Source organism: Megalobrama amblycephala, linkage group LG20, assembly GCF_018812025.1.
Source record: "Megalobrama amblycephala isolate DHTTF-2021 linkage group LG20, ASM1881202v1, whole genome shotgun sequence".
NCBI lineage: Eukaryota > Metazoa > Chordata > Actinopteri > Cypriniformes > Xenocyprididae > Megalobrama > Megalobrama amblycephala.
The window spans coordinates 13,563,339-13,578,922 of record NC_063063.1 but is presented as its reverse complement, the minus strand read 5'-3'; the positions used below and the strand labels follow the sequence as shown (position 1 = coordinate 13,578,922).

Genomic DNA, 15,584 nt, shown 5'->3' with positions numbered 1-15,584 from the left:
CAGTGGTCAGTTAAGCCGTGTTCTCGACTACGATAATTGTTTAAAAAAATTCTCTAAATCCAATTAAGACATCAAAACTACATTTGAGTGCGTACTCTTAAATGTACCTGCAAAAAGGCATGTAACGTTTTATTATAATTTAATAAGTTTGGATATGTTGTGCTTATCAGTCAAACATTAAACAAACAAAGGGAATGTTTTAGTTGGCCAACAAAAAACACTTCAGCCTTTCATAATTCTTAAAGGGACAGTATGCCAAATCGTGTGAGCTCTTGAAAGTAGCAAGATCGCTTTGCTATTTTACCTTGAGTAGCTGCTTAATTTACATTTTCTATAATATGTCTCGAGTTCTAATAGTTGGTGCTGGACTTACAGGCAGTATATGTGCCTTTCTGCTGCGGAAGGAGCTGCCAAACAAGGTTAATATTGTAGTGTGGGACAAATCTCGGGGTGCAGGTTAGCATCTTCTTATCTGTTTTTACATAGAGAATGCTTATTTTATATACTAATATGAAACACTTGATCGAGTGGTGAATGTCTCGTGTGTAAATCACTGAATTGGTGGTATGTGCAGCAAAATGTCACTCATTATGGGTTAAACATAAGTCAAAAAGGTGCTCTAGGTGACCTGCTGCTCTATAAGGGAGGAAGGTGAGCAGAAAATGAGCAGATATAAAGTAACTTAAACTTTATTATACAAAAGTTTTAGACGTCAGATTCCTACTGACTCTTCGCCTGACAGGACGGAATGAGCAAGTGCTCAATAATGTACTTCAGTGCTCGTCGATGACCACCAGGAGGTCCCTCTTGAACTTTGTCATTTGACAGGACACTTCCACTTCAAATATCGTCAAATATCAATTATTAGAATGTGATTGATTAAGATGTTAATGGAACAGAATAGTTAAATTGCAACAGTTGTATAAAACAATTAAATAATAAAAGAAGCCCCTCTTAAAGGTGCTAAAGAGGATCTTTTCGTCGACTGAGAAACCAGACTGAGTTTTTGAAATGAGCGCATGCGTAAGAACAACCCCCCTCCTTCACAGCTCATTTCGAGGGAACGCCTCCCAAAACTCGTGCACAAGTATTGAAACACGAGTGTTTGTTTACCACCGGCATTCGCTGTGTCGTGTTAGTGGATTTATTATGTCAGACTCACCGCAGGTAACTCATAATCTGCAGTTGTTACTCCTGTCTCCTGACAAAAACATTGCATGCGGCAGCCGCGCACGTCTCTCACAAGGAATGTCACGGCAGTGATTGACAAGCCAGAGGGCCAATCGTTTACGCGATGATTGGCTTATGTTTTTAAGGCCCTACCTCGTGCACAGATGATATATATTAATATTATTCCTTTCAGTGCACCTAATAAATAGTCTTTTATCAGTTAGTAAAGACAGTTTCAAGTAATACTGCAAAAATGTATAAAACAAAACATCCTCTTTAGCACCTTTAACAATGTGCATTTACTTTTAAATTTAGCTATAGACCTAAGTTTAGCATGTACATAATGATGATGCATCTGCCAGTGTTAACATTTTCTAACTTTGTTGTCATTGCACAAAATGTGAAATTATTCAAAGAGGCCATCTTACCCCACTACTAAGGAAAGATGCATCCTCTGGGAAAACGTTAACAGAATGTGTAAATGACTTTTGATATTATTCTTATTAATATTTATGTATGCTTTTAAATTTATAATGTAAAATACTAATTCAACTATTTTATTTAAAATCGTTTTGTGACAGTTATTTAAACAATTGAATAACTGATGACAAACAAAGTAAAATACTCAAATATACTGTATTTTTTCCCTCCCATCTAATGTATTTTCCATCTCCGTGTCCCTTTAGGGGCTCCGTAGTAGGCTTGTAGAAGATTGTGTGCAACAGGCTTTTCAGCAATTTTGATCATGTTGATAATTTAGAGGGCTTAGAAATTCAAAGGGTTTATAGGGTTTAGTGCTGCAACGACGCGTCGACGTAATCGATTACGTCGACTACGAAAATACGTCGACGCGTCACGCGTCACATTGTTTACATTCATCTCGCGCAATGGCGGCTTCTGCTCCTGGGAATGGAGAAAGTTCTGTTCTATCACAAAAACCTAGACCACGATTATCAAAAGTATGGGAATACTTTAAACAGAGGCCAAATAAAATGGTCCTTTGTTCCCTTTGCAAAACCGAGATGGCGTACCGCGGCAGCACAACTGCGATGCACAAGCACTAGGGGTGTGACGCGAGATTAAAATGTGACGAGATTTCTCGTCGAGGTGAAAAGTAGTCTCATGATATTGCCATGACAGAGTGTTAGGATGATTAGGAAAGAATATGCCACCGCTACGTTTACATTATGCCTCCACTGTCGTTTTGCTTTGTATTTAAATAAACAACATTTAATTCAGTTGGATAACGGTCGCCGCCGCTCCATATTTACAGAGTACGCGCCACTGTGAAAGTGAAAGTAAACGCGTGGGCGCATTCAAACGCGATTTCTGACGAATACAGATATCTCTCAATATGAAAGCTATCTTAGGCTGGGCAGTGTAGTTGTAACAATCTCTTAGCTCTGTATCAAAGAAAAAATTGGTCTTATTTGCACTTTGAATATTGAGAGAGTGCGATTATGGTTGCACTTATTGTAAAGTGTTACCATAAAAATGAATAACAGTTTTCTCTTAATCTTATTAAACACAAACAATAAGGTTTCATTTGTTAACATTAGTTTATGCACTGTGAACTATCATTAACTAACAACGAATGACTATTTTTATTAACTAACATAAACAAAGATTAATAAATACTGTAGCAAATATATTGCTCATTGTTAGTTGATGTTGGTTAATACATTAATGTTAATAAATGAGACCTTATTGTAAAGTGTTACCATTTTTATTTATACTGTTTTTATTTTTACGATCAGTTTGTGGAAAGGAGTTCAGTTAGGAGGTCAAAAGTTGTAGAAGCTCATAAATCACATGAGAAGTCAGTCAGTTGAAAAAAAAAATAATAAGAAAAGTTGAAATATTATATTAGAAGTTGTACTTATAATTTTTTGTAAAGTTATTCAAAGGATTCATTAGCTAATCAAAAAGAAAACACTAAATTAATTAAAAAAATTAATAAAAATAATCGTTAGATTAGTCGACTAATCGAAAAAATAATCGTTAGATTAGTCGACAGAAAAAATAATCGTTAGTTGCAGCTCTAATAGGGTTATATCGCAACATATTTAGTGATTAAAAAGTGATAATATTATACTTTCACATTACAGTAATTACAATAATTGTAAAAGTTTAATGTCTTATTTCTTATTTCTTATTATTAATGCCAAATCATCACTGGTTGCATTGAAATGTTTTGTTTTGTTGTTGCTATTTTTTAACTCTAAAGCTTAAAAAACATGATTTTGTGTTTCACATTGGACCTGATGCTATTTAATTTTATAGGGGGGAGAATGTCCACAAGCAGGAGTCCAAACAATCCTTCATGCATGGTTGATCTTGGTGCTCAATACATAAGTGCCACAAAATACTATGCTCGTATTCACAGCAGGTGGGCTACTTCTCAGTACTAAATCTGATCTGTATGGCATAGGTATAATTAAAAAAAAAAAAAAAAAAAAAAAGTGATTTTTTCCCCCCGCTTTATGTTTAAATAAATATTTGCCACTTGTGACTAATGCATTTTCTTGTATTTTTAGTTTTTATGAAGAACTCTTAGCACAAGACATTTTAAAACCTCTCATTGCTCCTGTTGAAGGCATGATGTCTAAGGAAGAAGAAATTGTGAACTATGTAACGCCCCATGGGGTCTCATCCATTGTCAAACACTACCTCAAAGAGTCAGGTAGGTCATTTGAATTCAGGTTCAACTTATTTTCTATAATTTAATTTCTGATTTCTTTTTCTTGTTGATATTCACTACCATTTGTTTTAGGGTCTTTTTTTTAAATTATACATTTATTCAGCAAGGATGCATTAAATGAATCAAAAGTGACTGTAAAGATAATTATAATGTTACAACATATTTCTATTTTAAATAAAATGCGGTTCTTTTGAACTTTATTCATCAAAGAATCCTGGTAAAAATATATCAGTTTCCACAAATATATTAAGCATCACAACTGTTTTCAACACTAATAATAAGAAGAAATGTTTCTTAAGCAGTAAATCAGCATGTCAGAATGATTTCTGAAGGACCATGTGACACTGAAGACTGAAGTAAGGGCTGAAAATTCAGCTTTGCCATCACAAGAATAAAATGGATGTTAAAATATATTAAAATAGAAAACAATTATTTTAAATTGAAACAATAAGTCACAGTATTACTGTTTTACTGTGTTTTTAATAAAATAAATGCAGCCATGGCAAGCATAAGAGACTTTTGCAAACTAAGCCTGCAAATTTTTTTTCGTCAAAAATGTTTGAGTGATTATAATGTAAATATCTACATTTCATTTAAAACATGTATTAAAATAGCAAAAATAACATTCGCTGTAGCATAAAAGTTTTTTTCCATCAGGGCAATTTCACACAGAAATGCTTTTTATGTATTTACACAGTCAGAGAAGCAAGACAGATTTAATAACCGATTTTATCGCTGTTCATAAAGCAGCTGTTTTTCATCAGCTGTTTAATGACAGAAATGTGCTGCCAGAAATTTATTTTTGGGTCAGCAAGACCCGAGTCATCCAGCTGTTGTTCCATCTAAATGTTACCTTTCTAGAAAAAATGTCTGATTTCCTAGAGAGAGAGCGCCGAAGAATTTGGCCAGACCATGAAAGCTGATTTATGAACTCAAAGATCACAGCTCTTAGTCAATAATATGACTTAGTCTTTAGAAAAAGTCCAGGATGTTTTGTTATTTTGCATGTGAGCAAAAAGCAGCAGTCAGATGGAACTGCTTTTGTGTAGCAACACTGAGAAACAACATAGTTATTCAAAGATCAGCAAAACAGTAAGGGATTTACATGAAAAGTGAATTGTGCGTATGTGCACACTATTTATCAACATTTTTCTGATGTTGATTTTATATACTGTTGTCCACTTTTTCTGTGACCTTAAGCCCTTTGGGGAAAATGGTGTGCTAATTCACATAAGATGTATTTTCCATGCTGGAGTTGAGTTTCTTTTAGGGGTATAACAATATATCCTTATTGATCAAATGGCTGCATGGAATCAAAGCATGAGTGTACTGCATGACAAAAAAATATAGTGTACAGAGTTTCAGTGACAGTAATAATATAATATTTGTGGGTCCTGATAATGCCAAATGTCTGATTTTACCAGTAAAAAAGGGGCCTACATTATTTGAATTATTTGTAGTCAGTTACAGAGTGCATGCATATGTGTCTACCATAATTCTCTCTCTTTTAAGCTTCAGAATCAGTAATTATTTTATTCTGGTGTCACCATTGCCCTGTGCATTCGGGACCAGGACCAAGTCCACCCCTGATGTAATACCAAATTTAGCATTTTAATCAATAGTACATTTTTGTTAACTTTTTACCATATGTCTTAGAAGGAACAATAAACTTTTGGCTTACAGTATTGCAATAATATTGTATTGTGAGTTCAGTATCGTGAATTGTATCAAATTGTGACATAATATATGTCGTTACATCCCTAGTTTCTTTCCACCATTGCTCTTGTTTCTAGAACTATTTGCATGTGCTATAAACCAAATCTTGACCACTCTATGATACATAATCTTCTGCTTGACTTTCTTTGGAATTCTTTATTTCCATGTTTCTCTCTCCTTTTTTCTCCTTTTTACTTCTTTTGCTATGTGCAACATTGCCAACTGTGCCCCTCTGCACTCAAGCAGGAGCAGAGGTGCTCTATGACCGACACGTCACTCACATTCACCGGAAAGACGCTGGCTGGGAAGTGTGTCGCAAAGGGGGAGCATCACAGCAGTTTGACGTTGTGGTTTTAACCATGCCAGTACCCCAAATACTTCAGCTGCAAGGAGACGTGGGATCTTGTGAGTACATTATAACACCACCGCAAACACACACACACTTTGGCCTTAAAATTGAAATATGACTTTTGGTTTTGCTGTCTGCCATCTTTTTTGTTCAAAATTATTCCTGTGAAGTTGCATCATTTTATTATTTTATTTCATTTTAGAAGTAGTGACACTAGAGCTGAATGGAAATTCCTAATAAACAAATATTCCTTTAATGCATGCTGTGAACTGCAGTGGACAGATGTATTTTTAGTTATAGAAACTAAATTACAAAAAAAAAAAAAAAATCAATAATAATAAAACTATTTCTCACATTGTATTCTAAGGATTTTTTTTTTTTTTACTGCATAGATCTGGAATAAAATATAAAGGTAGAGGTACCCAAAAGACTTGACATTTTTTCATGTCTTGTCACAAATTATAATAATAATAAAAACACATACACACACAAACAACTATGTTAGGGTCAAAGGTTATCTCCTATGGTGGTTTGCATCAAAGTCCCATTTAAGACAAGTCATTTCACTCGGCAGCCATCTTTGAAACACTTCTCGGGCATGCAAGTGCAGCTCATATCTCGGAATGGGGAAACATCAAATTCTCCAAAGCTGTTCACCCAGCTTTCTATTAAATTTCATATTTGAAATCACTAGTGAAATCTGACAATAATTGTCTCATAAATTTTGTTTCTAAACTCTCAAATCATGACAAAAAACAGCATTTTTAAGGCTGGATCAAGCTAATGAGCATGCGCAGCACTAAGCACGCATTTCTATAGGAAGTGCACGTCTGACTGTTTCTATAGGAACCAAAGCTTCTAACAGCAGCTGCAGTGACGCAATGACTTTCCAATCGGTGATTGGCTCTTATTTAGACGGCAGGGACTTATTCCACAATATTGCGCGTTGCACATTCTCCCATTCGTAATAATACGAGTGCACCGTCTTTGTAATATAAAGTCTTTGTTTACATGTATCTTTACATCCTGACTGTTTAAAAGTGTTGGTCTACCCTAAAAAAAAAATCTTTATTTACTTACCCTCATGTTGTTCCAAACCTGTATGACTTTTATTTCTTCTGTGGAAGAAGATATTTTGAAGAATGTTGGTGACCAAACAGTTGTGATTCAAATTGATTCTTCAAAATATTTCTGTGTATCTCTGTGTTTTGCAGAAAAAAGTATGTCACAGGTTTGGAATGACATGATGGTGAGTAAATGACAGAATTTTAATTTTTGGTAGACTGTCCCATCAAAAATGTTTTTTTAAAGTGCCCCTATTTAGTTTTTTCTTAATATTAACTTTTTATGCAGTGTGTAATATAGCTGTTTGTGAATGTAAAATGTCTGCAAAGTTTTAAAAAACAAAGTGCACAACCAAATAAAGTTATTGTCTCCTAAAAGAAAGAATTGATTCTGAACTTCCGAAATGAGTCGTCAGCAATTTCTGTCACTTTCTGTTACATATCGTTTCGTATAACTGTGCCTCAAGTGCTGAGGAATCCTCTGGAGCTGAAATTCGGACATGGTAATAGAAGTTTCATTTCCGACATGCGCTGTAAACAGTAGACCAATCACAACAGACTGGGCCATCTGACCAATCAGAGCAGAGCAGCTCTCAGAAAGAAGGGGTTTAGAGAGACTGAATCTTAGAACAAACCGTTTTCAGACTCTTTGAGAAATGAGACGATGTGCAATGTATATTATGAGAAATGAAAGTTTTTTTTTGTTTTGTTTTTCATGTAAACCTATTGTAGGAGACCGCTAAAACAAAATTAGGAACCTTTTAAAATAGCATAATAGGAGCACTTTAAACATCTTTCCACTGTAGTTAGAGGGTTTAAATAAACAATAGCCAGATTGTATGTTCAGTATTCTCAGATCTGCTTTCAGAGTCACAGGTCCACCTCTCCGTTACATCCATTCAGTCTTGCCCTGGGCTGGTGGGCTTCAGAGACCCCATATCTCCATCTTAAACTGTTTTCCAGCTGCCTCATGACTGCAGGTCTTGCATCAATGTCCAAATTGGTATTCTCAGTATGACGTGTTTGAAATGGTAAAACATAAGTCCTTAAGTAAAAATATGGAAATGGAAGAGTCAGGTCTAGATCTTCTTGGGTGTTGGAGCTTCTGAGAAACTGTGAATAATGCAGAGTGCGAGGAGAAAGTCACAGGCTCAGAAAAAGAGCTGCATCGCAAATTAAGGGATGAATGAAAAATGGAATGAGACAGCTGAAAATGGTGGAGGAGTCGCTAGCAAAAAACAGCGCTTTAAATGGTTGGGGTGTCACGCACAGAGCGGCAGAAGTAGGGCAGAGGCGGATGGGTCTCTACGCTGTTGATATGCTATGAAACGGCTGCACTGGAGCAGCTGAAAAAATTAATCTGAAGTGGTCTGGATGGAGATGGAGGCCATGTGATCAATGTCACAGTGCAGTTGCACAGGACTCCATAACCGAATGCAATTTAGAAGAGGGTCGAAACTGTAAGAGGCCATTAAGATCGTGCAAAAAGCAAAAAAAAAAAAAATCATGCACAAATAATTGGCCAGTTTTCTTCTTAAAATACCCATTTTAGATTTGGAGGTGAGAATTTTTTCCACAGAGATTGAGTTGATTTATTCTCTGGCAGGCTCCAGTCAATGTAGGCTCTCATTTAACTGCTTCTCTGTCAAATCATAGTTATTTTAAAGCCACTTCAACAAGACATGGCTTTTTGTACTCTTTTAAGTGTTATTCTGTTTTGTGTCAGGACTGGTTTTACTGTGAGAAAACCCATGTGTTCAGAAAAACACTGCTCCTGGGAGACACATTACAGCCATTTCTTGAAATTCCTTAAACCCTTCTGATCTTTCATTTTTAGTAGGCTATGTTTTTCATTTGTAATTTTTTTCCTCTTCTGCATATATCTTTGTTTTCCTAGAACATATTATCATATTCAGTTGGAGATTTTGTAACGTTTTGTGACCCAGCTGAATCTGTATTCTTTGGTTTGTATTCATAATTTTAAAGTAAATGAATCATCTAGCATAGGTGCAGTTCTTATATTTGGTTTCTTCATAATTTTAGATGTAGTTATGGTGCCTTTGGGACTGAATTATGACTGAGCTGATTGTCCAGGGCAATTTGTTTAAATTGTCCACATAATTGCGGTGCTTATGTTTAAACATATGCCACATCATATAGGCCTACGCTATCGTTAAAAATTTTGGGGTCAGTAAGATTTTAGCAAGGAATGTTAAAGGGATAGTTGACCCAAAAATGAAAAGTCAGTTATTACTTAACCTCAAGTCATTCCAAACCTGGTTGTTTCAAGTTTTTTTTCACAATATCTTCTTTTGTGTTCAGCAGAAGAAAGAAATTCACACTGTTTGGAACAACTTGAGGGTGTGTAAATAATGACAGAATTTTCATTTTTGGGTGAACTATCCCTTTATTGATTTAAAGTGACAATGAAGACATTTATAATGTTACAAAATAATTCTGATGCTGTTCTACTTCTATTTAACTTTCTATTCATCAAATAATCCTGAAAAATGTATCACAGTTTCCATGAAAATATTAAGTAGCACAACAGTTTTCAACAATTTAGATAATAAGAAATGTTTCTTGGGCACCAAATCAACATATTAGAATGATTTCTGAAGGTTTGTGTGAAGAGTAATTGCTGCTGAAAATTCAGCTTTGCCATCACTGGAAGTATATTTTAAAATATGTTAAACCAGGAAAAAAATTATATTGTAATAATATTGTAATATTATTATTTTACTGTATTCATAATCCTTTGAGCCTTGATTAGCATAAAAGGCTTTTAAAAACATAAAAAATAAATCGTACCAACCCCAAACTTTTAAACGGTAGTGTATGTACAACTAGAATGGTTTGGGACAAGCCTCGATATTCTCAAAAATGATGGTACTAACACAGATAAAATATGTTTTTGTCTTCATTGTCCTGTGCCATGATGTCACCGTGTTAGTGGTTCTATTTGTAGTGGCGTCTGCTGGACAGTTGGGGGCAGCAGGCAGGTATGAGCCACTGGCACTTGCAGAGATGCAATCTGGAAATAATTTTCACAGATTTGAGCTGCATGCTGAAAAAAAGAAAAAAAATGAATGCCTCGCACTTCCTGCTTTATCACAGCATGATTCCACAGAAGTGTCTGACCTCAATTTTTTAGGTTTTTAGGTCTAATTTGTGTGAAAATAATTATCAATGCAAAAGCAAAATGATTGGAATTGTTTTAATGCCTTTTTTTTTTTTTTTGGACGCTGAAAGGTTGTTGTAAGCAACCATAACTCTAAGAATATGTTTTTTATTTTACTTTCATACTTTCATTGTTTACTCCAAAATTTGTAAATTTCTACCCTCCTTTGTCAGATTCTATGTAGTTTAGTGGACATCACAAATCTCACAAAAAAAAAAAAAAATCCATAAAGAAAAGCCAAAATGCCTAAAAAAGGATCTGCAGTTGATAAAATAAACTGACATTCAGAAAAAAAATAGGCTTTACTTTTAGACATACTGTTATTTTTTATTTTTATCATTGACTTACTGATATTTATTGCAAGTTATCATTGTAAGTTTCATGTTGTCTTATATCAAGGTCTGATTATGAAGTAAAAATTAAATTTGCAACATGTATAATGATTCACATGGTTCATATTCCACATTAATGTTGTGTATTCTCGGCTTTCAGCAAGGTTTTTTTATGTTTTGCGGTATAATGCAGACCTAAAACATTTTTTAAATATAGGATTTGCAGAAGTTGATTCTTTCATGTTTGTAAAGTGCAAAATGAGCACAATTTAAGATGACCTACATATTGAAGTTCTTCACATCCGCTTGTAGTTTGTATGCGGTTATATTAAAACGGAATAGCCATAGAAACCAATGAAATCCAGAGCAGCCATATTTCTTTTAACCTGAATGCAGTGACAGTCACGTCCTTACAGTCTTGCCCTTCCATTCAGTGGACTTTAGCTTTCCCAGTGGCTTTCCATGTGTTGGGGAAATGAGGAGGAAATATGAGCGTGTATCATTTGCAAAAGATGAATGAACCCTATGCGTGCTGCTGGTCTGTGGCGTGCCTGATGTGGATCAGAGCCCTGTCTGGACTTGACTCTGATTTGTTTCCTTTAATATATTACTGAACATTTCGGGTTAGTGGTTTGACTGGGGTTATGGAACATACGTTTGGGCCAGAGGTGCTTTGCCAACTCTAGTGCGTTCTGTTGCACCCGGCTTCCTGACAGTTTCTGCTCGCTTCTAGGCCAGAAATTCCCCTCCTTAAATTTTGGATGTTTTTCATTGTGTTCTGCAACACTTTCTTCCTTAATTCTTTCATTCTAGCTTTCCGCTGTCACTGACATGCTCCACCAGCTGTCAGAAATTAACATGAGAGAGTGGAATGCAGCTTTTGCAAGCGCTGAATTGGAGTGACATAACATGTTTGAGTGCTCTCAGACTTCTGATTTCCTCAATAGTAACTCCACAGTCACTTCAGGGAAGTTTTTTAGCCTAGGACACATGCCACACACATACACACACCCTGACGCAAACTGTAGAGAGTGCATTTTTTAACATAAAACACTGGGTCTGGCTCTTCCTGTGCATCAGAGGATGTAATCTATAACAGGTGGTTGGGCCTGTTCTACAGCGACACAGTAAGAGGCTGAATAAGTACATTTCAAAATTAGAATCAGAAATCACTTCCACTTTGGCAAGCTTGCTTAAGCCTATGCAGAACCATTTCTGCTTTTGTGGTTAAAGACAGAGAAGACCCTAAAGAGGAAGTTGACCCAGTGCCATACAAAAACGGTTGAGATGTTCTGCTCTTTTAGCGGTCTAAAACATCGAGTAAATGCTTCCCGAACCGTATTGTTTTTTTTATTATATACACTGCTGTTCAAAAGTCTGACGTTAGTAAGATTTTTTTTTTTTTTTTTTGAAAGAAATTAATACTTTTATTCATCAAGGATGCATTAAATTGATCGAAATTGACAGTAAAGACAGTAAAAATCCTGAAAAAATGTTTTACTGTTTTCACAAAAATATTTAGCTGAATAAAGAACACACACAAATGGATAGCAAAAATGCTAAACATAAGAAAGGTTGGTCTGAATTTCGGCGCAGGGTGCAGGGTTGCAGGGTTGCGCATAATTTTCATTCCCACGCTGGCACGCTCATATCTAAAGTGTGAACATAAAGCCAGTGAAAGCAGCTTAATAAACATGCCACTCTCTATATTGTTAATGTTAATCAAACAACAACAAGACAAAGAAAATCACTTGCTGCTCTTGATTGATTAACTTTTGTAACTTTAATTGATCAATCTGTATTTAATTTTTACAATGAAGTCTATCCAGTGTTACTTTACATTTGATTACTTTATTCATTCTGTTTTCAACATTGATAATAAATAAGCATATTAGAATGATTTCTGTACGTCATGTGACACTGAAGACTGGAGTAATGGCTGCTGAAAATTCAACTTTTCTTTATTCACAGGAATAACTTAGATTTTTGAAATTTAAATTATATTTGACAATATTTATGATTTTACTGTATTTTTGATCAAATAAATGCAGCCTTAAAGTCCCCATGAAATCAAAACTGAGTTTTTTGGCTTTTAGTTTGAATATAAGATATATTTTATTATAAAACGGTTAGTTCCTGTCCTTGATTCTGATTGGTCAATAGCTGTTTTATTCACGATAAAACACGGTTATGACCGCTTCAATCAACGGTTCTGTGTATCACTACACAACACCCTTAGCAACCACTCTTAGCAACGTAAACTGTTTGTTCTCAGTTGATATTGTTCATCGAAGCTTACTGTATTATGTAGAACCAGAAGAGTATAGAGGGTATGCACGTGACGTCACCGTTGACCGTTACAACTGCGGTCACGGCCACTGAGTGGCAAAAGACTGAAGGTCTTCGCCACATCTTTAAAATTCGAAGGCATTGTTTTCTATGAGTGTACGCACACCGGCGGCGACATTCGGCGCCTGTCCGCGGTGCCCAGCTACGACTCAGAAAAAATATAAAACAACGCGTTCGAATTTGAAAGACGTGTCGCGGCGCTGAGCTTCGCGTCCGGTGTGCGAGCCCCTTGAGCGCCAGCATTGGTTTTCAGCGTGAATGTCGCGAAAAACACACAAAACACATCCAAAACGGGAAAGAGCTTTGTGATTGACTGTACAAATAGCTTTGACACAAACCCTGAGGTATATATTTAAAAATTGCAGAAAGCAACAAGGAAAAAAACAAATGGATCACTGCAATTCACAGAAACAGCTCGACTCCAGGCAGAGAAACATGTTTTAGTTATCATTTTGTGTCAAATTGTTGGATTTTGAGGTAAAATCATACCGTATATATTGTATTGTTATATATTAGTTTGACAACTCATCAATTAAATATTTTTCATCTTTTATTCTGCATAATTGGGTGTTTTTCAATAAACAACACTGACAAAAACTGTTTTAGGGATGGACAATATGACGATATAACATTGATATAAGTGATTACTCGGATTTAAACCTACCTATATTGTAGTTATATAAAATATTCACAGGCAGATTTGCTTTATGTATTTCCCCGCCGTCGAAATCAGGCACATATAAATGTCAGGAAACACGACTCCTGGCTGCATGTCAATATGAAAATCCATGGATTAGGTTTATTTGACAAGTTGTAAGGAACACATTCAGTTCCAACCTTTAGTGTAATCGTTTGTTTTACTTGCGTTTTCGCAGTTTCCCCTGTTAAATCCAGTCACGCAGCAGGTTCTTTTGCCACTCAGTCCAGCTGAGGGAGCGCGTTTTCGGCGGGAAAGTGACGTCGATGCATACCCTCTATTGTGAGATCAATTGAGCGAGTTTATTACCTGCATTCAGTTTAAATGTCTGATGTATTATCTTGTCCTTTCAACAGTTAAGAGGTTTTCCCATGACTAACAGCGCAAAAGTCAAAGCATTTGTCGGTTGCGTCTTGTTCCGTGTTCACAACATTTCAGTAATTTCAATGTAAAAGTCTTCACACTCATAAGACAGTCTTTGCCGCCATCTAATGCCGTAATAATGTAACTTCTGTTGCTGTTCACGGTCAGGGACTATTTTTTCCGGTGGAAGGAAGGCTGTTAGTGAAAGTTTACTTCATGAAAGTACATACTTCATTGATACATATTTTTGCTCTGGCCCACCTCTTCCAAGCAGACCAGGGACGGTTAAGCGAACCGCACCTGGGCACGGTACAGAGTAGTGTTTACAGTGGCAAGAAAAAGTATGTGAACCACTTGCAGAATCTGTGAAAATGTGAGTAATTTTAATGAAATAAGAGAGATAATACAAAATTCATGTTATTTTTTGTTTAGTACTGTCCTGAGAAGACATTATAGATTAAAGATTTTTACATTTAGTTCACAAAACAATTCAATAGCTGAATTTATTAAAATAACCCCATTCATAAGTATGTGAACCATTGATTCTTAATACTGTGTGTGGTTACCTGGATTATCTACGACTCTTTTTTTGTTTTGTGATGGTTGTTCATGAGTCTCTTGTTTGTTCTGAGCAGCTAAACTGAGCTCTGTTCTTCAGAAAATTCCTCCAGCTCCTGCAGATTCATCAGTTTTCAAGCATTTTTGCATATTTGAACCCTTTACAGCAGTGACTGTATGATTTTGAGATCCATCTTTTCATACTGAGGACAACTGAGGGACTCAAACACAACTATTAAAAAAGGTTCAAACATTCACTGATGCTCCAGAAGGAAACACCAACGCATTAAGAGTCAGGGTGTGAAGACTTTTGAACAGGATGAGGATGTCACAATTTTTCATATTTTGTTTAAATATCATTGCTTTTCATTTAGTACTGCCCTTCGGAAGCAACAGAAGATACTTGCATGTTTCCCGGCAGAAAAATTAAGTACAATTTACCTTGATATTTGAATTCAAATGTTTTCACCCCCCGGCTCTTAATGCATCATGTTTCCTTCTGGAGCATCAGTGAATGTTTGAACCTTTTTTAATAGTTGTGTTTGAGTCCCTGCAGGACCTGGAGGATTTTTCTGAAGAAAAGAGCTCAGTTTAACTGCTCAGAACAAACAAGAGACTCATGAACAACCATCACAAAACAAAAAAAGAGTCATAGATTTTCCAGGTAACCACACACAGTATTAAGAATCAATGGTTCACATACTTATGAATGGGTTATTTTAATAAATTCAGCTATTGTTGTGAACTAAATGCAAACATCTTTTATGTAAAATATCTTACTCAGGACAGTACTAAACAAAAAATAACATGCATTTTTTATTATCCCTCTTATTTTATTAAAATAATTCTCATTTTCACAGATTCTGCAAGGGGTTCACATACTTTTTCTTGCCACTGTAAACGGATCGTTGTTGATCCGTGATCCGTACGGACCAAGTCCCACGGTTCGGAATGCATGTGATTCGCGGGTCAATTGCAAGTTTAACCGCAATAGAGTGAAATGTTATCATTTGCACGTGTTTAGTCTTGCTAGTTCACACATTAAATAGATATAAAAACATTCCAGCTCTAGAAGAGGCAAAAGAGGATTTAATTCAGTATCGC

General features: G+C 35.7%; 1 protein-coding gene across 3 annotated transcripts in view; it reads left to right on the top strand.

Annotated features, from left to right (window-relative positions):
• The first annotated feature begins 223 nt into the window (after nucleotides 1-223).
• Nucleotides 224-15,584, top strand: part of rnls (renalase, FAD-dependent amine oxidase) — a 63,314-nt gene continuing 47,953 nt past the window's right edge. The window contains exons 1-4 of one of the 3 annotated variants that reach the window (XM_048171447.1): nucleotides 224-456; nucleotides 3,454-3,559; nucleotides 3,708-3,853; nucleotides 5,831-5,992. In XM_048171447.1, the coding sequence (XP_048027404.1) occupies nucleotides 339-456; nucleotides 3,454-3,559; nucleotides 3,708-3,853; nucleotides 5,831-5,992 (532 nt within the window). In that variant the 5' untranslated portion in view covers nucleotides 224-338. Of the gene's footprint in view, nucleotides 457-2,032; nucleotides 2,130-3,453; nucleotides 3,560-3,707; nucleotides 3,854-5,830; nucleotides 5,993-15,584 lie in introns of those variants that run through there. The other 2 variants (XM_048171449.1, XM_048171450.1) reach the window with 2 other exon arrangements.